This window comes from Rhinolophus ferrumequinum, chromosome 7, assembly GCF_004115265.2.
Source record: "Rhinolophus ferrumequinum isolate MPI-CBG mRhiFer1 chromosome 7, mRhiFer1_v1.p, whole genome shotgun sequence".
NCBI classification, from domain to species: domain Eukaryota; kingdom Metazoa; phylum Chordata; class Mammalia; order Chiroptera; family Rhinolophidae; genus Rhinolophus; species Rhinolophus ferrumequinum.
The window spans coordinates 49,021,197-49,049,187 of record NC_046290.1 but is presented as its reverse complement, the minus strand read 5'-3'; the positions used below and the strand labels follow the sequence as shown (position 1 = coordinate 49,049,187).

The window sequence follows — 27,991 nt, the reverse complement described above, 5'->3', positions numbered from 1 at the left end:
AGAATTGGTTCTGAGGAGCCCGATGACACACAAGCTTTTTAGAATGCCCAGAGATCTCTTGACCGTATTGCCATCTTTTTTTATCACAATACCAACACGCTTGACTATCTATCTGCTTTCCTGTTCCCAGCAGAGAGTCCGAAGGTGAGAGAAATGGTGCTGCTGGTGGCAGGCACACTTCTTACATCCAGAGGTAAGAGAGGAAGAGGCAGAAGAACTCCCAACAGACAGAGACACAAGAGCTCAGAAGTCTCAAAAGGCTGACAACCCTGTGGTTGAAAGCAAATGATTCTACCACCTCAATAACAGCTAAGAGGTTAAAATAACTGATGCTCTTTAGGACGCTACTTAACCATGAAGCAGGGATTCAATGATGTTCCGTGTACTGTGCTGAAAAACTTCAGGAGGGCTGAAGTGCGTTTTGGGATCCATACAATGCAGCAGCTGCTCACATCCCTCGGACCTCACTGAGTCTTTCTCCTCTGGCTGACGTCTAACTGTCCATATCTGCGCTGAGGGTTTTTCTGAAACCAAAGGCCACTTTCCTGAATGTGGTCCTGCTCGAAGGTCCAGAAGTGCCAGGGAATTAAGACCCTGCCACCCCCATCCCTCGGAGCAGCACTCCACCAATAACCCTTAAATACTGGTGTAGAAACATTTCAGCTCCCTTGCCCCTCGAGGGGGTTCATTTACGCAGTCTCCCCGAGTTTCCCCACTGGGTTAAGCTCCAGTCACCCTCTGTGGTAACTAGGTTACCAGTGTGGCCTTTGGTGGCTGCTGTCCCAGCCTGTATCATTTCCCCACTTCCCTACAGGTGTTCCCTGTACTTCCCACATAGATTATTTGTACTTACATCCTGTCTCAGGATCTGCCTCTGGAAAATCTACACTAACATACCAAAGTAAGTTCAATTATGTAAACATTCATGTATTTGAAACAAGACTTTTCCTCCAATGTTGCGCAAAATGAAGTGTTCATAAAAAAACAAAATGCTTTTCCTACCACCCACCTTTTCCGTGGGCATGCTTCCTCTCTCTCTCAATATGTATAAATAATCCCCTCCTGCCCTTCCTCCCTTCCTCCCTCTGCCTTCCAGCAAGTCAGCTCATAAATTACTTAGGGACAACCAGGCATTTTCCTTTGAATTCTACCAGGCCCCAGAACTGAACAGTCTTAATAAAACAGCCAGGCCCACAGCATTCAATGTCTCCTAAGGTTTAGCAAAATGGCCTAAAACTCTTTCACTCCAATTACAAGAAAGGCTGAGCAAACCTTACCGGGCACTGCTTTCTTCTCTGCGCTGTTTGGATCTTGGTTTTCAGGTGTCTGCAGCATGCTGGGTGGGATTGCAGCCCCTGGGGTTCTGGTAGCTGAGCTGCGGGCTGCCCTAGCCCCTCTGGGGAAGTTGGGTGAGTGTCCTCTGGACCCAGGCCCGCCCCACTCCTCTGGGCAGTGCGGAAGCCTCCCTCGGCCCACTTGTCCTTTCTCGGGATGAGCATTGAATACCAGTCACTATCCCTGAAAGAGGTGTGGGCATCTGCTGTGCTGGGAACCCCTTTTTCCTCTTAGGGAGGCAGCCACAGCTATCAGCAGAGCAGGCAGAGCCTTCCTGGCGTTTCTCAAACTTGCCTGGTTATAAGAATCACCTGGTGCCCTTGCTCAGCATACAGATGCCAGCTCCAGAATTCCTGAATCAGCATCTCCAGAGAGGCCTGGGGAGCGCTGTTTCACAAGCCCCCGGTGATTCTTATGAGCTGGCACACTAGGGAAACGATGGAACAAGGAGCATCGTCAAAGCAGACAACTCAGCTGGCCAGGTATGTTCCCTCACGCTAAGACCTCTCCCATCCATAATGAATCCAAGGGAAGTCACTCACAGCATGGAGGCCTGCCAAGGCCTGCGATGGTTCTGAGAGCCCAAGCAGGCTCTCGTCCAAATAAGACTTCTTTGAAGTGACCCTCATAGCCCAGGCTGATCTTTTATGTGACACTTCTTAGGTTTGCGGTAGAACGATGATTCCCAGCTGATTAGCGAGTGGGAGAAAGGAGGGTGAGAGGGACAGTATACCACAGACTTAGAAAGGTACAGTTGAAGAAGATATTCTTTTTTTTTATTGGGGAAGGGGAACAGGACTTTATTGGGGAACAGTGTGCACTTCCAGGACTTTTTCCAAGTCAAGTTGTTGTCCTTTCAATCTTAGTTGTGGAGGGTGCCGTTCAGGTTCAAGTTGTTGTCCTTTCAATCTTTGTTGTGGAGGGCACCATTCAGCTCCAAGTCCAGTTGCCGTTGTTAGTTGCAGTGGGGGGAGCCCACCATCCCTTGGTGGGGAGTCGAACCAGCAACCTTGTGGTTGAGAGCCCACTGGCCCATGTGAGAATCGAACCGGCAGCCTTTGGAGTTAGGAGCACGGAGCTCCAACCGCCTGAGCCACCGGGCCGGCCCCCAAAGAAAATATTCTTTATTAGGAATTGCTTCAATTTGTTTTTAGTCATAGGTATTTTGAAATTTCTGAAATGTTAAAAGGGTGTGAGATTTTAATTTTTTTCAAAATGGGATATGACTGTACAATGTTTGCTGTTGCCTGGGATAAATCAAGAACTACAGGGCAGATTGGCTGGGGACAGCTCCGGAAGAGCGGGGATCTCCTGAGGCTCACCCTCCCTGGACCATGCCTGATTTTCCCCTCTGCCATCTTTCCACAACTCAGATCCCATCAAATCAATACCCTGCTTGAAGTCATTGACTGGTTCACTGCTGCCCATGAGATAAAATCAAACGACTATAAATATGATCTTCAAGACTCCAATTCCTCTGGCCCCACCCTAATTTCTCAACTTTATCTCCTGATTTTGCTCACCATGTGCACTTTATTCTTGCAACATCAGGCTATTGGAATTCTCTGAGCACCTTAGGTACAATCCCACCTCTGAAGCTCTGCTCAAGGTTTTGCCTTTCCTCCATGTCCCTGAATGGAAAGCTCCAGCTCATCCTTCAGATACCTTTCCATTAAGTCCCTCTTATCTGCCTGGCAGTGACTTGCTTCTAAAATGAGATATGTTGTTGAAAGAGAAGTCAGTGGGGTCTGACAGCGGTACACTAGCCCAGTTCTGCCCCAGGACAGGCACTGTTGGTCAGAGCATCTTTTCCTCTCTTTCTCCCTCCATTCCTTCCTTCCTTTTTTCCTATTGTGCAAAATACACAAAACATAAAATTTACCATTTTAAATGTATAGTTCGGTGGCATTAAGTACATTCACACTGTTGTGCAACCATCACCACCATCCATCCACAGAACTTTCCCATCTTGCAAAACTGTTTTACTTTCTGTCTCTATTTGAGTCCTCTAGGTACCTCATATAAGTGGAATTATACAGTATTTGTTCTTTTGTGTCTGGTCTATCTCACTGAGCATTACATTTTCAAGGTTCATCCATGTTGTAGCACATATCAGAATTTCACTTGTTTTTTTATGTTGAATATTATTCCTTTGTATTTATATGCCTCATTTTGTTTATCCATTCATCTATTGATGGACATTTGATTGTGTCCACCTTCTGGCTGTTGTGAATAATGCTGCTATGAACACGAGTTACAAACATCTGTTTGAGTCTCTGTTTTCAATTTTTGGGGTACCGAAATTCCACCTATGAGTGGCTGAATCATATGTAACTCAATGTTTGCTTTTTTCAGGAACCACCATACTGTTTTCCATAGCCACTATACATTCCACCACCAATGCACGAGGGTTTCAATTTCTCCACATCCTTGCATTTTTATTTTGTTATTTTATTTGTTATTTTAAATAACATTCATTCTTTTTCTTTTTTATTGGATAATAGCTATTCTAATGGGTAATTTTGGTCTCAATTTTCCTAATGATTAGTGATGTCAAGTCTTTTTCTTTTAAAGCATCTATTTAATTGAGGAATAATTTATGTACAATGGAGTGCACCCATCTTAAGTGTACAGTTCAATGGATTTTGACAAATGTATACACCTATGTAAGCACTATAAGCAAAATACATATTTCTATCAATCCCCCACCCCTTGTCCCTTTACAGTCAATTCTCCCCCTTACTCCCAACTCCAGGCAACCTCTGATCTGCTTTCTATCAGTATAGATTAGTTTGCATTCTCTAGAATTCCATAGAAATGGAATCGTACAATATATACTCTTTTGTATCTGGCTTCTTTCACGAAGCATGAGATCCATCCATGTTGTTCCTTTGTATTTGTTTATTCCTTTTTATTGTCAAGTAATATTCAATTGTACGGATACATCACAATTTGTTTATCCATCATCTACTGATAGACATTTCGGTTGTTGCCAGTCTTAAGGTTGTTAGGAACACAAGCTATTGTAAACATTCTTTAATAAGTCTCTATGTGGAATATGCTTTTATTTTTCTTAAGCAAATACTTAGGAGTAGAATTGCAAAGTCATAAGGTAGATGTATGTGAAATTTCATAAGAAACTGCCAAACTTTTTCCCAAAGAGGCTGTGCCGTTGCATATGCACGCGCCACCAGCATGTAGGAGAGTTTCAGTTGCTTCCCAGCCTTATCAGAGCTTCCTTCTACCTGAAAATCTCTGACTTCCTCTGGCTGAGTTTAGAGGATCACCAGTGATGGGTCCTAAACGATGCCTCTGGGCAACAGTGACAAATATCAAGGGAAAGGACAAAGTGGAGAAGATAAAATTATACAGCATTATCTTGCACAGATAATGCTATATAAAGTTTGTATGTATCTCAGAATATGGTGAGTGCTGGTAACCCCAATCTGATGTCAGTAGACAATTTACAAAGGAAATACTGGTTCCATCAAGTGCTAGTATAGGCCCAAATCCCACCTCCAAACCTATAAAACAGGTTTCAATCTATTAAGTGCATGTCTAGCTAGACTCACTGAACTATAACCTGATTACTCAGTGTAACAAGTCCTACCTTTCACCTATCAGAGACAAATGCTTAGTTCTTCTAGTTACTGTATACAAAACAGTAGGACTAAACACAGTTGGGTCAAGAAATGTTAACTGTTTAAATAATTCCACAGGCATATTAAAGTACTTGAAAATTCTAGTTAAAAAGGTTACTTTTTTACATAAAAGGATGAGGTTACTGATAACATCTGAGGCAGTGTTATCTTAAGGAACAAAGTTTATCTGTTAAAATAAGCAAAATGGCAATTGAAATTAAGTTAAATTGGCAATAGAAACCAGTATGCCCCTGACATTTGTTTCATAAACCCTTCTTAAGGGTCACTTTGAGAGCACGACTATTTTTATTTTAAAAATCCAAAGATTTGAATCAGTACTGAAACACTAAAAATAAACTCAAAAAACATGTTGACACAGAAAAGTGAAAACCAGACTTGGTCACACTGTTTTTCCCCAAGTAGCTTGTTACATCAGCACCCCGTCAGAGGAAGTCAGACATTTAAGAGCAAATCTTTAATTAAAACCCTACTGTTCTTTGGTAGGACTTGAAGCATTATATTTCGTGTTTCCTCAGATATTCCCCTGGGGTCAGTTCTCATCTTTTCTTCTTTTCACATATAACAGTGGTAAGATGTGCTATGTGAGCTGAGTCTAGGACCCAGGGCTTTGAGATGTTTTTTATAATCCTTCTGTTGATATTTTAAAAATATTTAAACAACGGAAAGATCTTCAGAAATCATGGCCATGTTGGTATGCAAGTACAGTACCAGGAGGCTAAGCCATGTCTTTAAGGCCATTATGTTTTTAGACATCGTGTTTAGTAGATTTCACCGATGGCCTTCAATTCTTCCTCATTCCCTATAACCATACCTTTACCAGTGACTTTGAAATTCCTTTCACTAAAGGAGTGTCTACTTCTCCATCCCCTTGAGTACGGCCAATCAGATGTGACTAGTGAGGATGAGCCAATTCCAATCCTAGACCTCAAGACGTCCTGCGTTTCCTCTTGTCTCTTGCTCCTCTGCCATTGCCATAGCATGCTTGGAGATGAGAGACCCGTGGAGCAGTCAAGTCATTCCAGTCAGCCCAGCTGAGGCCTTCCTAAATCAGTGAATAGGTGCCCAGATATCGCAGTAGAACTACCTAGCTGACAAGCTCCGACCATGAGCACTAAATGTTCATTATTATATGCCTCTGGGGTTTTATGTGGCTTCTTACGCAGAAATGCCTGACTGATGTCTCTGTGTCAACAGGAGTTTTTAAAACGCAAAGATACAATTTTAAAATAAAGGGGCCTATTGTATATTCTCCTTTTGCCCCATGAAAGGAATGAGTTTCCAGGTTGTTTTTTAAATACATCCAACACCATAAAAAAGCTGTTAATTGTGGTTGCCTCTGAAGAGATGACAGGCTGCCTCAGGTTGCCTCTGAAGAGTGTGAGGGAAAATTTTCACTGTACATTCTTCTGTTCTTTTAAAATTTGAACCATGAGTGTTACCTATTTAAAAAAATACATGAAAAATCCTACATGAATACATGTAGGTTGTATTCATGTAGGTTGTAGAGATACAATTGAGTTGTATCTAGAGGAGACGGTATCTGTTTCTATACATACAAAGCAAATAATCGAGAGACAATTATTTGTGCGGCTAAATCTTTCAATGGATACTGTCTGATATTTAAGGCAAATATCTAGGGGGAAATACCTAGAGAATCTAATACTCTATTAACTTTGCAGATAGACATGATAATTCATAGCATAATTCTGAAAAACTTTAGCATCTTAACAGATATAATGTGGTTTTCTGCTTGCTGACTACAAAATATAGTAGGTCAGAGATTTCTTTTAAACACTAGTTCCGTGGTTCTCAAAGCTGGTTGTGCATAAGAATCACCCCTGTTCCTTGTTTAAAATGTGGATGGTCCAGGTGCCATCACAGAGATTCCTATTGTAGGTGTGAGATAGAGCCCAGGAAATCTGTATTATTGCTTTCCTAAAGCATGTCCACCGGCATTGTCTTCCTTTTGCTGGTATGTATATTTTCCTTCTTTCCCTTCTTCCTTAGAGAGCAGTTTATAACCATCACAGAAAAAAAAATCACTGCTCATTAGATAGACGCCAGTGCTATCTTATATATTTTTTGTTGTTGTTGTTTATTTTTTTTTTCAGAGGGAAGGGGAACAGGACTTTTATTGGGGAACAGTGTGTACTTCCAGGACCCTTTTCCAAGTCAAGTCGTTGTCCCTTCAATCCTAGTTGTGGAGGGTGCCATTCAGCCTTAAGTTGCTGTCCTTTCAGTCCTAGTTGTGGAGGGCGCATCCCAGCCCCAGGTCCAGTTGCCACCGCCAGTTACAGGGGCACAGCCCCCATCCCTTGCGGGAGTTGAAATCGGCAACCTTGTGGTTGAGAGGACGCGCTCCAACCAACTGAGCCATCCAGGAGCTCAGCGGCAGCTCAGCTCAAGGTGCAGTGTTCAATCTTACTTGCAGGGGGCGGAGCCCACCATCCCTTGCGGGACTCGAGGAATTGAACTGGCAACCTTGTGGTTGAGAGCCCACTGGCCCTTGTGGGAATCGAACCAGCAGCCCTGGGAGCTAGGAGCATGGAGCTCCAACTGCCTGAGCCACCGGGCTGGCCCCAGTGCTATCGTATTTTAAATTGCAGCTATTTGATTATTGCTGAGATGCGACAATTTTTTCTGTACATTTTAGTTCCTTTCACCATTGAGTGGTTTCTTCATTAAGTTGTAACAGGGCTTCAGTAATGAAGAATTTACCTCAGGTTTATTGTACGTGCTGCAAACATGTGTTCCCAGCGTCGACTTCCTAAATCTTTGTTTTCCCCTCTGCCCAGTGGAGTCATGGACCCCCTCGGGATGACCTCTGGGCTGACTCATTTTCCTAAGGATTTCCAGAGCTACTCATTCCAGCAAGACTGAAGCTACTGATGCTGACTTCCACCTCCAGCATGTCCCTGAGGTCACCATTTTTCAGCTAAACACAGAGACAACAAACATATCCACATCTGCTTTCTGGTAATCAGGCACTGCTGTTATCTGCTGGGAACTGTCTTTATAAACAGGAATCTGGTTGCCACTAAACCACCAGCCTTTTTTGAAATGGTTTTTTGTATGAGATTAGACCCTTTTAAGCTATCTTTCCCCCTAGAAAAGAACTCAAAAGGGGAGAAAATATACAGCAAGATAAATATCACCCAAAATAAATTTTAATTAAGAACTTATACTACTACTGCTACATTAAAATTGCCTCAATTTTACCAGTTTTTAATTTTTTTTCTTTTTCTTTTTTTAATGAGGGCATAGCTCACAGTGGCCCATGTGGGAATGGAACCGGCAACCTTGGTGTTATCAGCACCACACTCTAACCAACTGAGCCACCCGGCCATCCCCTTTCACAATTTTTAAAACTGCTCCAGGAAATAATTTTAAGGACATGAGAATTGAATTTTCTGAGGGCTCAGATCTCCAACATGGCCAAATTCTGCCTCAAGGCCGTATCTTAGGGCCCTGTTACTCAAAGTAGGGTCCAAGGAACCTAAATGTCCACATTGTCGGGGAATTTGTCAGATTGCAGACCTCACCCGGACCTACTATTGTGTTACCCTGAAAATAAGACTGGGTCTTATATTAATTTTTGCTCCATTAGGGCTTATTTTCAGGGGATGTCTTATTTTTTCATGTACAACAACCTACATTTATTCAAATACAGTCATGTCATCTTCTGGAACATCGTGATAAGGTACTGATTGTGCCCATCTCGCTGAGATCTTAACTGGGGCTTATTTTTGGGGAAATGGTACATCAGCGTCTGCAGTTGAACAGTATCCTCAGATAATTCGAATGCATGTTAAATTTGAGAAGCACTATCTTAAAGCAGTGGTATCAACTCTGGCAGATACATTAGAATCGCCAAGCTTGAAAATAATATGCCTAGGCCCCGCCCCCGAAGATTCGGATTCCTATTGGTTGAGAGGGGAACTGGGCACTGGAAATGTTTAGGAGCTTTCCAGTGATTCCATATGCTGCCAGAGATGAGAACTGACTTAAATTTTCTAAAACTTTCTTGCTTTCTTGTAATAAGGCACAGTTGATAAAACTGTAAAATATAAGGTCTTCAAATTCCATGCTTCTTAGCTATTATATATTATCATTAAATCCCAAAACCTGTTAGCTCCTAGAAGACAGGGTATAGTAAAAAAACAAAACAAAACAAAAATTGGCATTGTGTCAGCCAGCTTCAAAAGCAACTTGGTACCTCAGGATAAGAAACAAAACAACAAACACACACACAAAACAATTGAGTTCTCGCCCTTAAATACATCCCACCTTTGGTCATATCCTTACTACCCTGGGTGAGTCACACAGCAGCACACTAAAATGGCCAGTTTTGTGGTTATTAAGAGGGGCAAAACAGCCAGACTGGCCCTACCACCACCGTCTTCAGGATACTAGAAATGCAGCTTTCGAAGCTAATCTCTTTGGGGCTTATGAGTCATTTCCTGAAGTGATAAACACATAGGCAGCTAGGTAGAAATATGCTCTGTTATTTAAGTTCCAAGACACTGCTGAATCTGCCCTCTGGTTTTCTGTGTTTCCAGAAGAGCAGCATGCAGTCAACAGTCTCCATGACAAGAAGCATGGAACTTGAAGTGTACTTTATAGTGATGGCACGCACCCTGGGTGGTTCACAGCAGCTGGATGGAAACCACGCCTCACACACCACTCTCCAACATCTAGGCCACACTGGCCCTTATGCCTTGAATCACTTTCTATTGCTCCAAGATACTGATCCCATCAACTGTGTGGCTGCCAGAAACCCAATGTGGTGGCCTGCAGCTGTGAGCCAACTGTTCACCCCTCCGTGCTTTAGAATTATAACCAGTTTCTATGTCTTCTTGAAGGTAAAAAAACTAAAAAGTCTTGCATAAGAGCAGTGTTTTCAAACATTTTTGGCTCAGGACACCTTAATACACTTAAAAAAATTTTTTTTAATTTAAAAAAATTAAAAATTTTTTTTAGAGTTTTCGTGTATGTAGGTTATATCCAGTGGTGTGCCAGACGGAGTCAGCTGTACCAGCTCATAAAAATTCAGCATTAGAGGAATTTTTCTAGCCAACTGTAAAACCATTGGAAGCTTCAAATTGGTAACGGGGGGGGGGTATTTACACTATGGAAATTGGCAAAAGCTATAAATCTTCCCCCCCACCCTGGAGATCTGGTTTAGCAGCAAACCATTGATTATATCTACCAACAGTTACCATATTAAACATTAAAATAAATAACTTAAAAATATTTCTTTCACTTAAAAATAATACTCATTACACATTAAAATAAATATCACATTTTTCACAAAAATATTTTTTCCACAATGATTGAATGAGGAGAGTTGCATTGTTTTATATTTTTGCAAATCCATGAATGGATGGCTTAAAAGAAGACAGATTTTCATATCTGCTTCATCATTCAATCTGTTGCACTATCACATGACATGTAGCTTCCGGAACACTCAACACTACACTCATGAGAGAATCAGACCGAAAAAGGGCAAACTATGTCTAGTGTTTTATGACCGTTTTGACCTTGTACATCTAAAAGGGTCTCAAGGACTCCAGAATCACAGCATTGGAGCATTTCTCCTCTGCTTAGATTGCAGCTTACTAAACTGCATCTCCTTCATAAAACACAAATAAGTTTATTCTGTGGTCAACTACTCTCCGTGAACATTTGGTCTAGTAATTTTGAAATGAACAGCCACACAGCTATGCAAATTCTGCCAAGAAATTACTGCTGGGTATTGTTTTTCTCCTTAATTTTTACTATGACACCTAGATGAAGATAGCTACTAGTGGAGGGTCCAGGCCTCAGAAAAATTTAAAAAGCTTGCTCATGAATACTGCTTACCATTTTCCACTTGCTCTCAGAACTCAAGTCTTCCTAAAGAACGTGCAAATATTTTTCTTAATTTCTTAAATTCAGAAGTACAACCTAAAAATTTCCACATGTATATTCAACAGCCAAGTATTCCATTTCCTTAAAAATCCTATTTTGACTTGGAGGAAAAAATAAACATTGTCGTGTTAAGAAAATCCAAGTGTGTTTATTGGATTCAAACATATTTTGAAACATAATAGAAAAGTTGAAAGGTCCCTTTCTGGTTAGAGTGGGGATCCTACTTCTGGTGGCCATGAGTTGGGCTGACTTCATTTAATGTATCCATTCCTGAAACACTTGTGAAGAGTCCAGACTTAAGAAACTTAAGCCTGTGTGTTAACTTAAAAATTCTGTGTTAACAGAATTCTTGTTTCGTTGAAATGATTTTACTATTGGCTATGAATCTAGAAATACATTATCACAGAAGTTTTGACTGACTTTCAACTCTCAGAGATACTTGCCATTTTGCTTTTAATTTCCTTTCCTCCCTTTTACCCCCGAGAATGTTAGATGGCAAAAGACTGTCACTCAAGGGCAGCCCTTCTTCAGGTTTCGACACGTCGTCCTGGCTCTGACATTTAATTTGTTTCTCTCTTTACTATGAAAGAACTGCAGACTCTGTCCTCTATGCCTATAACTCAGGAATCTGAACATACGCTCAATGATATAACCTGGAATTTTCCTAAGAGGGGATTAAAAATAAAAAAGACCTAGAAGGCTAATCACCCAAGGCCTTTGGTAGAAATGGTGCTCTCCTCCCGACCCCCAGATTTATTCTCCACGCTCCAAGAAGTTGACCTTTATGGACTATGTCACCCAGGTTCTCTTGACCTTTGGGTTTAAGATGAGGAGCAATGGGACGTACACCGGCAAAAAGTCAGAGAACAAGGGTCAGTGTATTCCCTCCCCCATCCCCTTTGAGCTGGGTGGTAACAGCTGCCCTTAATTGCTTGTCCCCAAAGCGCTTCATCATCCCGTTGGCTACCTTAACCCTGTCCATACCTCTGCAAATCACATCTTCATTAAATACTCTTCAGCTAAACCTTTAGACTGGCCTTCCTGCCAGGACCCTGCAAGATACAATAAAAATTTATTCCAAACAGATACCAAGCAAACACTCATGTTTATTAAGATAGGTTACATATATGTTTTAAAAAGAGAGAACATTAAAAACAGTGACATAATATTTTATAAGTACAGACTGATAATACAGTAATAATAGTCATATTAAGTCAGAGGTATTTTAATATATACAAACTGAATAAACAATGACAGTAAATCTCCACTGTGTTTTATGTAAAATGAATATAGTAACTAATAAAATCAATGCTAGCTTCTACTTATAATATGTACTTTAATATAAGTTATGGCATTTGGAAATAGTTTTTTCTTTTAAATAGGTAAGCATTTGCCTTGCAACTTTCTACTTTGTTTGTTTGATGTTAACATCTTTTCATATGGAAAAAACATTTCAACCTAATTTTCAAATCATTTTGTCAAATCCATGAGGACTTTTGTACTTGATACTCATTACGGGGTTAAAAAATGCTTTTAAAATCATCTCATTAACTACTAAGAAAAGTGAATGGAAAATGCCACCCATATCATATTTTTATAATTTAAAGAATACAAACTTTGATATGTTTAAAATGAAAAACTTTTTCTACAAACAGATAGTACAAACTAAGTCTTATCTCTCAATAACTTAAAGCTATCGAACAATTTCAAAATACGCTTACTTGTAAAAGCTGTGTAAGTCCAAATTACAGAATCCCTCACTATTGACAGGCATCTTTAGATGTTCAGGGCTAAACTCCACCAACCTAAATGTTGCATATTAAATCAGAGAATCAGAGTTTATTTTCATAATCTCTGGCGAAAAAAAGAGGGTTTCAAAGTGCCTATTCTATACTGTACTGCAACCGATACAAGTGTGTGCATACATATGTATACACACATATGTACAGTAAGTCACCTAAATATACCAAAAAGTGACATTCAGTTATTATTGTAGCACTATAAATACTGTCTTGGAATAACTGTTTTATATTCATTTATCCTTTTCTGTAAGTAACAAATATGCTTAATGGCTCTTATAAGAAGGAGGTATGCAAATCATACCATTTGTTATTTTAGATGGTAAAGTAAATACTTTTTGGCAGGGACTAATAGAATCCTCAGGTTATTTGCTCTTTTACCCTTTTCTTTTTAACTCACCAGCAGTCCCTTTCCCTAAGTTAACAGCTTTTTGTATATGCTGTTATTCAGGTTACTGGAGCAAGTATCCATTTTACTTGCCATCAACTGACCACTGCTGTTATAACTGCTGGGATCAGAACTTTCTTTGCAGCATAAGATACTGTAGAGGTACCTCTGGCACTCAGAGGAAGCATAATAGTAAATCAAGGGATCAATGCAACAACTTATGCTGCTGACACAGACACAGAGGAGGTAGGCGAAGTAGACGGCTTCTGTGGAGGGATTATGAGAAAGGAACGCATAATGCAGAATCAGGAGGACGTTTGTGGGTCCAAAGCAAACGATGAAGATGCAGAAAACAGCAGCCGATAAGAACAAAGCTCGGGACTTCTTGTTCCGGGTGGCAACTGTGGAAGAGCTAAGACATTGGATGATAGACACATAACAGACTGTGGAAATGATCAACGGCACGAAAAAGAAGACAGCAGAGAAGGCTGAGAAGTAATACGCATAGTAGCCTTCGAGCAGGGTTTCATTGAGCACATCATGGCACGTGGTTATGTTGAGCCCTGGCACCTGGGTGGTTTGTTCCTTGAGGAGAAGAGGCACCACCCCGGAGATGGCCATAGCCCAGATGACCAGACAAGTGAAGGAAGCCCTCCCCAGAGTCCGCCAGGAGAGGGACTGCATGGGATACACCACAGCCAGGAACCGGTCAATGCTGATGACTGTCATGAGCATGATGGAGGCGTACATGTTACAGTAAAACGCTGCCGTGACGAAGCGACACATTTCAGACCCAAATTTCCAATCACTTCCAGAAAAGTAGTAGCTGATCTTAAAGGGGAGTACAGACACAAACAGCACATCTGCTGTGGCCAGGTGTAACATGTACACCACGGCAGGCTTCTTGATCTTCATTTTCAAGATGAACACAACGATGGCCATGATATTTAGAGGAAGGCTGACTACAAACACGCCAGTGTAGACAGAGGGGATAAAGAGAGTCAACCAAGCGCTGGTCAGATATCCTGAGGCATCTTTTGAGATGAACACCGGGGGTCGTTTTTGAAGAGGACTGCTTTGATTGATGGAGCTTAATCTGTCTTCAGTTAACCTGCTTTGATTTTTTTCTTCATCCTCATCCAGTAGGAATGGTTCATATCCATCATTGGAATTCCTCAGAAAAAATGACCGAGGAGCTGCAGAAGCATTTGTTGGTTTTAACTCTGAAAAGTTTTTTTAAAAACAGAAAATGAATTAAAATGGCCAAAGAGACAAGTAGAGAGTACATTTCACTTTTGCCTTTTGTTTTCTTACTAGGAGAGTAGGTGGTAAAGAGCAGGGGAAGCACAAATGGATTACAGACTTTATTAGAGAATACTGTATAACATTATGTTTCGGCACAAGCAAACACGTTTAAAACTCTGCCCCTCAGAGAGACACAGGTGAATGATACACTCTCAGAGATCTGGCCTGCAGATGTCAGGAGCAGCTGTACCTGACAGGAGGGAGAAAAGCAGTGATTTTGATACTATACTTTCTACACTAGCCACCATCTATATAAAGGAATCACTCCCAGGCTATATGACTTCTCTTACCTCCATATACCTTCACATGTACATTTTCTCCATTTAGTTTGCAGCACCTCTTGAAACTCATCAATTGGATGAGTTTTTCAATGGAAAAATCCACAGAAAGTTGAGACCTCCTAAAGGTTATGGAGAGGCAAATTCAGAGTAGGACCGAGGGCTCCAATTGCCATGACCATTATCCAGGTGACAGTAGTTTTCCTCTAATATCTTTAATTTGTCTACACAGTAGAATGTTCCAAATCTCTCATCACATTGGGTCCAAACCACAGTCTCTTGGGTTATCTTCTAATATAACTACAAGGTACCTACCACCTGAGTCATCTTCCTGTCTCCTTCTTCAGTAGGTCAGCGGAGAAACAGGTATTCGAGGCCGATGGCCTTCCTCAGCTCAGTTCCAGAATGCTACATGCATCGAGGCAGATGCCAGGCCAACCAGACTCTTTTGAGTATCAACCAGAAGTCAAAATAAAGGTTCAGTTGCATCCTTCCTCATTTTATCACCTTCTTCCACCACAAACATCTACTTGAAATGTTCATCAAAGAAATGCAACACTTAGCCACTGGAATGCAACCAGCTTTTCTTTCCAAGAACTTTGCTAAAATTCCGACATTAAGAACCTTTGTTGGGCTTCTGAAGCTGGGGAGTAGGGAGAAAAACCCCCCGGGGGTGGGGGAAGTGCAAAGTCTCTATCACTGGGAGTGTTCACAACAAAGGCTGGACATACATGTCATGGAAAAGTAATGTTAGAGAATTTAAAAACTGGCTAGAAATGGGATAAGTGGAGTGAATTTTCAAACTTTTGATTTTATTTTTCAGTAGGGGAACCTTCCTGCTGACAAAAACTTAGAGAGAGGCATAATGCAGTAAAAGAGACAGTTCTGATTCTGCTGTGGCTCTGTAAGGTCCTACCAGACCCAACCATTTCTTAGAATAAAATTACAAACTCTGGAGTAAAATTACAAATCCCTTCACTCCCAAATCAATGACCTGAAGGCATTTAGATTCACAGAGTAGAGCTGGGGAGGGGAGGAACGAATCTTAAAAGAAAGGATGGTACCCAGTGAGTTTCTCTTGCTTCCTGTGGCTTTTAGCTTGAGAGGTCAACATCAGTGCCTTAAAGGATGGCTAAGACTCAGATAGAAATCCCAGTCTTTCTGGCCTGAAGAACCAGAGGGCAGAGTTCAGCACAATCACAGACAATGGAAAGTAAAGAGAGATTCCCAGGGAGGGACAACCTTAAATTCCAATGTAAATTCTGCCCCAGGCTTTGGGTGAGTCTTCAACTAGGCTTGAACAGGGAAAATGCAAAGCAGCTCTGCTAAAGATAAAAGAACAGAAATGCTACTTGAACTTTTTGCTCATGAGGGAGTTTGCAGTGTGAGTCCAACCAAATTAACTGCCCGCTAAAGCAAAAACACCAAAATTCTTTGGAAGAATAAAACAAAATCCAGTCTTTACTGTATGACAATGTCCAGCATACAATCTAAAATAACTTGATATAAAAAGAATCAGAAAGTGTGACCCAGTCTAAAAAACAAAACAAAATAAAAACAATGCAAACCAATCCCAAGATGACCCAGCTGTTGAAAGTAGCAGATAAGAATTTTAAAGGCTGTATTACAACGATGCTCAATGAAGTAAAGAAAAATATTTCATTGAAATGGATGAAAAGAAAAATGGAAAATATCAGCAAAGAAACCAATCAACAGAAATTCTAGAACCAGAAAATAAAATATGATAAATTGGCGTCTATTTCCAAAATGAAAGGGAAAGCTAGAGTAGTATCAACTAAGAGACAGTAGCAGAACAGGGCCTGACAGTGAAAAGGGTGAGGTCAAACTATCTCAGCAAAGTCATGATTGGACCCCTGAGGGTGAAGGGGTGGCCAAGCAGGGGATCTGTCACAGGGAAAGGACAAATGTTTCTAGTGACGAGCCTCTAAGTACACAGATATGTGTAGATTGTTCAAGGGTAAGAAACTGTTCTTATTCATCTTTGAGTCTCCAGCACCCTGTACATGGTAGGTGCTCCTTAAATTAGCTTTTAATCACAGATTTGCATTCTAATATTGGCTCTGCCAGGAGTCACTTAACCTTTCTGAACTCAGTCTCAGAATCATTAAAATAGAATTCCAACACGTGTCTAGCCTACAAATCTGGCAGGCAGGAGCACCCTGTGTGAAGCTGAACATGCATTCACTCTGTAAACTATAAAAATTAATCAGTGTAAGAAATTATTATCTTTCCCCTCTCACTTCAATGTAGCTTGCTTTTAGACTCAATTGTTTGCTCATTCTTGATTATTTTAAACTAAAATGGAATCTAGGCTGCTCTTGCTTAGTCTTACAGGAGGACGAGGGACATGAACAGGTTGTCAAGTGTATAGCGCCAGCATTCAGAGCTGTAAATCAAATTTCAAATTCACAGCCTCTTCCAGAAGCATCACTTTCTTCCCTTTGTGATGCATCTAACTTACACTAATACCCACCAAAACATGAAATTTTTATAGGCTGGAGCCCATAAGAATGCATAATCTGTTAATTATTGCCTAAGGTGTCACCTTTTCTTGTCACTACAGTTTTGATATTCTGAAAGCTTTTGTGGAATTAAAGAATGCCAGCAAATTTGTTTTTTGGTTAAGTATGTACCAGCATCAAAAAAAGAATAAAATCAATTCTAGATGATTAGATATATCCCAATAGCTCCAGCCCCTTAGGCTGAAATTCGAGTTTGAGTATCGCTTTTCCTCCAGTCCTAGTACAGCTCACAGGTCAAGAAGAAAGGGCCTGTCAGTGTGCCAAACGCGCTTGTGATTCATCTGTGTTCTTGTTGTTCAACTATGGTTTCACACACAAAAAAGCAGATTAGATCCTAAAATCAATTCTCATACTTCTTTCTAAGTTTCGCTTAATTTCGGTTTCTCTAAATGACTCTTAAGTAGTGTTGTTATTGAATATGTTATTAATTAACATATTGCTAAATAGCTTCAATATGGACTCTCTAGCACTAGAGATTTAAAAACATTAGTCAATCAGGCCATGTGTTTTCTGACTTTGATGAGATCTGGCCTGGCAGCAGCTTGGTGACCAGAGGCTTCCTGGGATGTACACCATGCCAGCCTTGGATCTGACTCAGGGCTCTTCCCTGTCGGCTTTTTAGGAATTAGCAAAGCAGAAGCTCCAGGACGTTGCCCACATTTGCACACAGAGCAGGATAGTCATACCCTACCCTGCACTTCTCCACAAATGAATCAACACTACAAGCTCAAGAGAAATAAAGAAGAGGATGATGGAAACATAACAGAAACATACTAACTCCATCAAAGGGAAAACGGCAGCATCATTGGAAAGCTCCAATGCCTCAAATGGAGACGAACACCATTTTCCAGTGGAAAGAACCAAGGCTCCTTAAAGAAATGGCTGGTCCCAGATCTGGGGTAGGAAATACACAAGATGAGCCTTGAACATCCTCAGAGAATATTAGGATCAGGTAAGAAAGACTCTGGAGTCAATCTGAAAGGGATCCCACTGGCCAAGGTGTGACAATTAATCAAAAGAATAATGATGGAAATGCATTGAAGCATTTGAAACATGTCATATATGTTGAGATTCATGAGTTCATAATGAGACTCAAAGGAAAATAAAATTTTTTTGGTCACCTTTGGAAGAAATTAGGGGATTCAGTCTAAACATTTGATAAAGGCAAGATTCAAGCATTGTATTCTGCCATTTGTATATAAAAACTATTTCAGGGAAACCAAATAGTCAATGAGAGAAGAAAGTTCTTTACAAAATAATTCCAGCTTATAAACAGACAGTTTAACAGATTTAGAAAAGCATCATTTTGAAGCTTGTAGTGAAATAATGGATTTAGTTCAATGATCAACAGTAGTTGCCAAAACTGTTAGGAGAAAGGGTGATAAGAGAACTTTATAACGGCTGGATCAAGTTGACAATACCTGAATCCACTTGAGTAATCCTACAATCTCAGAAAGAGAGACAATGTGGAGGTGATGTAATAGGAAGTACACAGCACCACTGCTGAGGTAATCTTGCAAAAAACCAAACCTGTGTTTGATTACGTCTCTAAATGCACCTATCACATTACAGGAAATGCAGAGGACACATGAACCTGTTGAACAACCTTGCAAGACCCAGCTGGCCAGATCCAGCATGTAGGAAAGTCTGTAAGACAAACGACCCAATTTCATTGACAAATAAGCAGCAATTAACAAAAGAGGAGGGGGAAAGTTATAGATTGAAAGAGACTTAAGAGACATATCAACCAAATGTAACGGTGGGCCTTCTTTGATCTTGATTTGAATAAACCAACTGTAAAAAGGCATTTATGAGACAATCAGTAAAATTTGAACAGTGATTGAATAGCACATGATGTTAAGAAATTGTTGTTCTCCTCTTCCCGAAAGCAGCCTGAAATGACCTCTGAAAATGGTTCGCTATTTGCTTGACCCAGAGAACCCACAAAATCATGTAAATCAAAAGGTTCAAATCTACGGGTTCATTTTAAGGACCCTCGTGAAACTGCCCAGGCATCAGGGGTATGCATATCCAAAAAGCCACCAAGTATCTAAAGGATGTCATGTTACAAAAGCAACGTGTGCCATTCCATCGTTACAATGGTGGAGTTGGGAGGTGTGGCCAGGCCAAACAGTGGAGCTGGACGCAGGGTGGGTGGCCCGAAAAGGGTGCAGAAATTTTACTGCACGTACTTAAAAATGCAGAGAGTAATGCTGAACTTAAGGGTTTAAATGTAGACTCTCTGGTCATTGAGCAGAGCCAGGTGAACAAAGCTCCCAGGATGTGGTGCAGAACTTAACAGAGCTCATGAGCGGGTCCACCCATACATGAGCTCCCCCTGTCACACTGAGTCGGTCCTCATTGGAAAAGAGCAGATTGTTCCTAAACCGGAAGAGAGGGTGCACAGAAGAAAAACATCTCCCAGAAGAAACTGAAGAAACAAAAACTTATGGCCTGAGAGTAAACTCAGCATCAAATAAATGCTAATAAAAGCAAAAAAAGAAATTTTGTTTTTTCAAGGTGTTATAATGATATTGTGACTATGTGAAAATAAGAGTTCTTATCTCTAAGAATATATGATGACATATTTATAGATGAAATGATACGTCTGGCATTTGCTTTAAAAATTGTCCAGTTCAGGGAGGAGGAAAAGGAGGGTACAGATGAAATAAGATATTTGGGGGAGGGTGTAATTAAAGTGTTCATTTTGGGATATGTTTGAAAATTTCCATTTAAAAACAAAACAAAACAGAAAAAAACGTAATTTTTTGCATTTTTTCTTGCCACTAGAAACTAAGGAAAGGGTTTTTGCTTTTGTTTTTCCTTTGTATTAGTTTTGAAGGGGAAAAAAAATTCTTGAATGTTTGTGGGAACACAGTTTTACATTTAGAGAATTCATTTTATCCCATCTCCTCAAAGGCTTTTCTGGAATATGGAAGAACTGGTGTCTGAAAAACATTTAACATTTGTTGTGCACCTACTATGTGCCAGGTACTTCACTTACCTTACCTCATGTAGCACTGACATTTTTATGAAATAAACATTATAATTCTCACTTTATGGACAACATGGAGGAACAGAGAGGCTAATCCAAAGTTTTGGCTTCGAGGAGGCCAAAGTGCAACTTTCTTGGGTGGTCCCGAATCCGGGTTCATCTGACACCAGCTGCTTCCACCATGCTGCTGAAGTTCAGCCCCAAGGAGATCAAAGTCATATACCTGAGATGCACTGGGGGGAAGTCGGTGCCATGTCTGCCCTGGCCCCCAAGACTGGGCCCCTGGGTCTGTTTCCAAAAAAGGTTGGTGATGACATTACCAAAGCAACCAGTGATTGGAAGGGTATGAGGATTGCAGTGAAAGTGACCATTCAGAACAGACAGGGCCAGACTGAGGTGGTACCTTCTGCCTCTGACCTGATCATCAAAGACCTCAAAGAATCACCGAGAAACAGAAAGAAGCAAAAAAACATTGAGCACCATGGAAATATCACTTTTGATGAGGTTGTTAACACTGCCTGACAGATGTAGCAGCAATTTTTAGCTAGAGAACTCTCTGGAACCACTAAAGAGATCTTGGGGACGGCAATCTGTGGGCTGCAATGTTGATGGCCGCCACCCTCATGACATCATAGGTGACATCAACAGTGGTGCCGGGGAATGCCCGGCTAGTTAAGGACTGCAAAGGAAAATATTTCAATTCAAGATCATTTGATAATCAATGGCAAAAACAAACAAACAAACAACAACAACACAAAGTCACACAGCCTGTACGTGAAGGAGCCAAGATTTGAACCTAGATATGCCTGGCCCCAAGGCTTATGCCCTTTGAACCACACCACACTACCCTGTCTCTTTTAAAAAAACTTGTGAATTTAGGATCTCCTCCTAAAAGAGTACTACTTTTTTTTTTTTTTTTTTTAAAGGAGGGCACAGCTCACAGTGGCCCATGTGGGGATCGAACCGGCAACTCTGGGGTTATTAGCACAGCGCTCTGACCAACTGAGCTAACCAGTCACCCCTATATATATATATATTTTTTGAGAATTTCACCAAACAAATGAATCTGCCCATCCTTTTAACTGTAGCAGGCAGTACACGGCCATGTGCACGTATAACTTAAGTGGGGGATGCTCCCAGCTGTTCCCCGTGAAGCCAGAAGTCTTACTGACCTTGGCAACACACCAACCACATACCAACCACCCAGCCCTCACAGAAAGGACAGATGTAATAGAGGGACATTCAAGGACAACACGGAAATAGAAATCTTTAAAATATTGTTCAAGATCAAACGGAAGCAAGCACAGTAAGTGGACAAAAATCTCTGCTGCAAAAGAGATTAACGGTAAAAGCCAGAATTAAAGGTAGAAGAAGGTAAACACTGACAGCACAGTTAAGAAGCTGCCAGTATCAGAGGTTGCCTCTCCTCCTATCCCACATCCTGGAGGGGCTTTCAAAGCAAACCTAGGAGGAAGCTGGCAAAGGGGAGGTTACAAGGAAGTACCAAGTAAAGACAACCAGAAAGTGTAATCGCCAGTGCACCCAAGGCCATTGCAGGCACAAAGATGACCTGAGGGAAATGTGGGGGACCCTTGCTTGGAGCCTCCCGAAGGCCAGGGCCTGACACGGGAGGGTAGGACACTAGCAGGCTTCTATCTGTGAACTACTCTGACTCCCTTGCTTCCCACCTTCCCCCAGGCCTGTGCTCCCCACAAGTGACAGGCCTTGAGCTCAGTGCTCTCTGCTCTCCAAGACAGCAGGCTAAAATGAAAGCCAATTCACAGTCAACGATGGTCATAATCACCAATTCCTCTGATACAGAGCTGTGTCCATCCCAACCCCACCCGTGTCCTATTGCAGTTTGTAAACCTGAACTCAAACAAAGGGGATTCCAGACATGATAAAAACAATCATTAACGACACTTCCTGGAAAGCAGAACTCTTCTGGTAAAGCAAACCAGACCTTCCATTCTGCCAACGACAGGGCAAGTCACAGTATCTGCTGTGCTAGGTTTTAAATGATGGTAGAGACTTGATAGTGGTTATGAAATCAATTTACAGGGTTGTAGTAAGAATTTTAAAAAATAGAATAATGCTGAAAATGCATATGGCAAAATTGAGTATTTTCTGGTGAAACTTTTGTTTGCTATCTATATATACACGATGATTGTCCATGAATATTTACTGCACACACGCAGCTACTGTGTCATAATGAAAACTGTATTTCTTACAGTTCTTACTGTTGGTTAGCAAAAACACAAACAAACTGGAAAACACTCTTTTACAATACTTTAACATCTGACTTATAATTCATCAAGACTTCACATATACATGGATTATATAATGTCCTTTCCTAAAGTTAAATAAGCTTCTTTTCAAGTGCTAATTACAGATTGTTCCTGTTATTTCAAAAGGCAGCTTCTTTTGAAAGCAAATGAAGAATGTATAAAGGGGGGTGGCCAGGTGGCTCAGTTGGTTAGAGCCCGAGCTGTGAACAACAGGGTTGCCAGTTTGATTCCTGCATGGGATGGTGGGCTGTGCCCCCTGCAACTAAAGATTGAAAACGGCGACTGGACTTGGAGCTGAGCTGCGCCCTCCACAACTAGATTGAAGGATAACGACTTGGAGCTGATGGGCCCTGAAGAAACACACTGTTCCCCAATAAAATTTATTTAAAAAAAAGAAGAGAAAGAAAGAAAAAGAATGTATAAAGGCCTGTAATGTATAAAGGCCTGTGATGGCCTTTTAAATGGCAAACTTCATGAGGTGCCTTGGGACGGAGGGAAAGGAGCATAACTTCAGGGAGGTTTCTCCAAGTACATTACAAGGTCAACGTGGGAGAGGGTATTTGAGGGAAATGAAAGCTCAGATCCAGAAAAAAATCTCAGCCTACACATAGAGCTATTTATTCTGACAGTTCTAGGCCTAAGACAGAGAGGGCAAAAGGTAAAATGAAAGAAACCACAAAACAGGAAAACAAGTAAAATTCTGAGTGTTGGAACTGCAGCGTCCTCAATACTAGCATCAGTCAAAACTAAAGCAAGGCCGTGGTTCTTAATGACTCTTCTAAGGTGTTTTTGTGAGCATCCCGCAGCGCAGAGGGAGCCCAGGCACTCATGAACACGAGTTCAAGGGCGGTTCCCAGCCACAAAAGGCCACTTACTGTATGACTCCATTTATAGGGAATATGGAGAAGAGTTAAACCCATAGAGATAAAAAGAAAATTAGTGGTTGCTAGGGGGAGGGGAATAGGGGTTGAGGGCTCAATCGGTGCAGGGTTTGCTTTTCGGGTGATGAAAATGTTTCAGAACTACACAGAGGTAGTAGTCGCACAATACTATAAATGTACTAAAAACTAGTAAATTGTATGCTCTAAAATGGTAAATTTTATGGTACGTAAATTTTACCTCAATTTAAAAACTAAAGGGGGGGGGAGAGAGAGAGAGAGAGAGAGAGAGAGAGAGAGAGAGAGAGAAAGGAAGGAAGGAAGACAGACTGATTCAAGGGAAAAGAGGGATGTGTATCCCAAATGAGGAGAAGGGGAAGATTAGAAACGCAGGGCTTGGTGACTCCAGTCTCAGTGGAAATCCAGCTTAAGGCTCAACTGCGTTGCAGTTAGTGAGGGTGATAAGAACAAAGGGGAGCTGACTGAGGGAGGAGGGAAGGGGCAGAGATACACAGGCAAGACGATTGGCCAGAAGTACTTTGTAAAAGGAGCAAATTCAGAGCTGCTGAAAAACTGCAAGTTAGGGTTCACACCACACTGATCTGCCTAGACATAAAGGAGAGAGAAATGCTGAATTAGAAAGATGAAGGGAGGGGTGGAAACGAAACCAGCGGAGATGACAGGAGCATATGCCTTGACAAAGGGCTGAGAATGCCTCAAAAATGCCCCCCACAAAGGAAGAAATGGACAAATTAGGGGAACCTACTATCTTGATATATCCTTGAAAAATAAAGCCAAAACCATGAATGAATGAATGAATGAATGAATGAAAGGGAGCGAAAAGGATAAAAGGGGATTTAAGATACTGGAGTAGAAAATTACTTGCTGGTTCATATGAAATTTGACTTTCACAGGTTGCTGGTCTGCTTAAAGCAGAATCACTATTCAGTGTTGCGTCTTTTGTTTGGGTGGAAGACCACAGTCTCTCAGTAACAGCCAATTACTTAACATTCATGATAAGGATCTATTTATAGCCCGGTCTTAGCATCCGTTTTCTAAAGTAAATGGCAGGGTACCACAATCCATGCATAAATGTTTACTAAACACTTCCTTGTGCGAGGCCTGGGCTACTAAGCCAATGGGGTGCAGACTTTGCCTTCTAGGGGTCCTGGGGAGCATAGCAGGGTTACTTTTCTACCATAAGAGGGGCTGGGGGTCTGGATGGCTTCTTCTCTATAGGGGGTGGTAGAGAAAGACTGCATTTCTGAAAGACTTAGGAGACAGGCCTGTGGTCAAATCCCAGTTCCACTCCTAAGTAGACTTGTGACGTAAACATGCTGGCCTCATTTTCCTTACCTGTAGAATGGGGATGAAACCTACTCAAAGGGTTGCTATGAGGATAAATAAGAGTACGTGTAACGTACCTAAGCAGGGTGTTGGCTTAGGGCGTTCTTGATATAAGGTAGCTGGTTTTATTTACTTATTTATTTTTAAGGCAGCTGTTTTTAATTAAATGTGAACATGTAGGGTGTGGGAAGAACATTCTGGCCAGAGGGAGTAGCAGGGGGACAGAAGCCAGAAAAAGCATAGCTCCTTGGGGGAGGAACTAGAATGTGGGGCTGAAATACAGGTAATGTAATAGATTGTGTAATGGAGGGAAGATCTGTAATCAGGAAAGCTGGACAGAGGCTGGAGACCCAATCACAAGAGGAGGGGCACCTCACTCTAAGCTAAGAAATTGGGCTTGACCCTGTGGGCAGGAGGGCAGCATGTGGCATCTCCCACCCAACCCCCTCTGCCACAGTCATTATCAGCCATTCTTGAACCCATTCACCCTCCAGATCCTTATACAATTTACAAATATCACCTCTGGTACACTGGCCCTCTTTGATGAAGGCAAGTCATCTCACTTAAATTGCCTGGACAATGAAATGTAAACTGGGTATTGAACTTCTGAATTTCTCAATAAATATCTGCTGAGGGAACATCTGGTCTAGACTCCCTGGGGATAATGGCAGTTTATAATCTTAGCCAGGGAAATGACATACCCACAAAGTGACAATGCAGGAAATGCAAAAAACGAGTGGGGACAAAAAGTCAAGAGTGCTTTGAGAAGGCTCAAATTGATGGGCCTGGCCAGCGCCGGAGGGGTTTCCTGTGCCTGGGGCCTCACAGTCTCTCTCATCACAGAAAGCTGGTTATGACAGACATTGTTTAGAATTGCCACTACACGATGATGATAATATAAAGGAGATTTATTTTTTATTACTGACTTCAAATGCTTTAAAGACAAGGCCCCACTTACTGCCTGCACCCAAAGCCCCCTCCTTCATTCGGAATTCTGGTACACTGTCTGAGCCTTAGCTAGTTTCACAATTGGCAAATGGGGATAAACACCCACCTAACAGGGTGTTTTGAGAGAGTGAAATGAGATCATCTGAAGTCCCAGGGTTTGACACAGAATATGGCACTTAATGTGTTCCTTTTCTTCTCTCATCTTTCTTCTTTCCCTCCCAAAGTGGTTCCAGAGTCCAGTATAGATAACGAATGTTTGCTCAGTTACTTTTCTGTCTACATCAGCATTGCATCTTAGCATGCACAATCTAAACTGGTGAGAAAATAAGAGGCGTAGCAGAAACAGTAGCCTTAACTTCACTCCCGATCAGGCCAAACATCTTCTTGGGGCTGCCGTGAGGAAAGATGACTACAATGGATGCAGCATTTATATAAACCTGTTCTCCACTCCATCGCCCAAATCTCAAACAAAAATTTGTATTCTTCAGGGCTTGTCTGAGAATAAAATTCACTATACACAATTTCCCAGGAGACCTCAAATGTTTCCCCAAACACTCCAAGAGCTAATGCTCATGTTAGTCACAGCAGGCTGGCTAGTTGCTGCAAAACTCTGAGCCTCTATCTGAGGCTCTTATTTTTCCCAAAACATCACCTCAAAACTCATCCTGAGCAAAGATGGAGAACAGAAAAAATGCTGTCTTTGTCACCTCTTAATCTTGTTGCACCACACTATTTCCAGTCTGAAAACAATAAGAGCACACAATCTTTCACAAATAACAGAAAAAGAAAACCATCTAGAATTTTTTTTCTCCATGACGTGGCTGAAAGCTTAGAAAGTATTATTGCTATAAAGATATTAAAACATTCCCCCACCACCACCCCCACTTTCTAACTAGTGTCTTTGCAGGCTAAAACCAACTTCTCTGCACTGTTTTTTTAAAGATGTTGGAAAATACATTAACTCCCTCAAGTAGCCAGATACTTAAAAGTACACTGCTGGTGGTAAATACATTCCAGTAAGCAATCTCCTTGCAGCTGATCAGAAACCCAAATACTGAAATTCCATGGTGTCTGAGGGAGCCAGGTTCAGGGGAGGGATCTCTTTCCTCAACTCACTTGGGAGACTGGATTCTAGGTAGCAAACAAACAAATCTCCCAACCACCACCACCACCACCACCACCACCACCACCACCATCACCCGCGCCCGGCGGCTATACTGTTATCATCACTCTACAACCCCAACTCGCATCATGAGCTCCTCCTGTACACAAGCCCCGTGCTGGGGCTACTGGTACTGTTTTCTACTAAACGTGCCAAAAGACTGAATTTTTTCTCTACACCACCTTCCTCGCCTGTAAAATGTGCAAGAAAAACAATTCCAACAAAACAAAATTTCAGTAGGCGCGGTTCTCCATTTTATATTTAAAAGGCCGCAACGTTTAGGTATTGGTGGAACGACGTGAGACTTTCTTTTTGGGGTGGTCCTGGGAGAAACAGGCCACACAGTGACAACAAATGGAAGGAGGCTTCCCCAGGAAACCTGACCTCTGCTTCGTCCATATGCAACCCTGTGGGAGGCCCGTGCGTCCTCCCAAACCAAGTGTAAAGGGGCTTCAGCTGAGCCCGCGAAGCGGGGCGAGTGGCTTATGGGTACGCCCCACCTGGTATGATGACTGAGGGAGAATCTGGATCCCAGCCCAAACGCCTACTTTGCTTCTGGAGGAAACTGAAGCAGAAGGGGAGGTCAGGGGCATCCCTGCCCCCAAGTAAAGCGCAACCTGTACCCACTTAGTCACCCAGCAGCGTCCCTCCTCCTCCCGCCCGCCCGCCCCAAGCCCGCGGAGGTCCCCAGCTGCCCGGCCGGAGGAGGGCAGGGAGGGAATACCAGGGGCCGCTCTCACCTGGCTTGCGGCCTCCGGTGCTGGCGGATAGCGGGGGGCTGCACAGACTGAGTCCCGCGGCGACGAGCAGCAGCAGCCGCCGTGGCCCCATTGTCCCAAGGCTCCGCGCGCTCCGCGCGGCGCTGCTCCGGGAGACTGTCCCCGCCTCTGGGAGGCTCGGGCTCTGTGCTTGCCCCCTCTTCCCGCCGGGTCCGGCAGCCCACCGGTGCGGGAGGACTGGCAGATCGCTCACCGCGGGTCGGCAGAAGGAGAAAGCTCAGCGATGCACCGCGGGTCGGCGTGTCTGGCGGCGTCCGGTGAGCTCAGAGCGCCGGGCGCCCGCGGGGCGGGGCGGGCGGACGCCAAGTGGCGGGAGCGGGGAAGGGCGCCCCCCGGCGCCGACTGCGCGCCTGGACTCGGTCGTCGGACCCCAC

General features: G+C 42.2%; 1 protein-coding gene and 1 pseudogene across 1 annotated transcript; one reads left to right on the top strand and one right to left on the bottom strand.

Moving 5' to 3' along the window:
* Nucleotides 1-12,922: 12,922 nt before the first annotated feature.
* F2R (coagulation factor II thrombin receptor) lies at nt 12,923-27,898 on the bottom strand. The gene is made up of 2 exons (XM_033111160.1): nt 27,579-27,898; nt 12,923-14,317 (listed from the first exon to the last, which is right to left on the bottom strand). The coding sequence occupies exons 1-2, from the start codon at nt 27,667-27,669 to the stop codon at nt 13,122-13,124; spliced, it is 1,287 nt and encodes a 428-aa protein (XP_032967051.1). The 5' UTR covers nt 27,670-27,898; the 3' UTR covers nt 12,923-13,121.
* Nucleotides 20,333-20,894, top strand: LOC117025289 (60S ribosomal protein L12-like; annotated as a pseudogene).
* Nucleotides 27,899-27,991: the final 93 nt, after the last annotated feature.

Coding starts and splice junctions, on each gene's coding strand:
- F2R (XM_033111160.1), bottom strand. CDS start 27,669: ATGGGGCCACGGCGGCTGCTGCTGCTCGTCGCCGCGGGACTCAGTCTG. Junction 14,318..27,578: donor CACCGGAGGCCGCAAGCCAG/GTGAGAGCGGCC, acceptor AAAACTTTTCAG/AGTTAAAACCAACAAATGCT.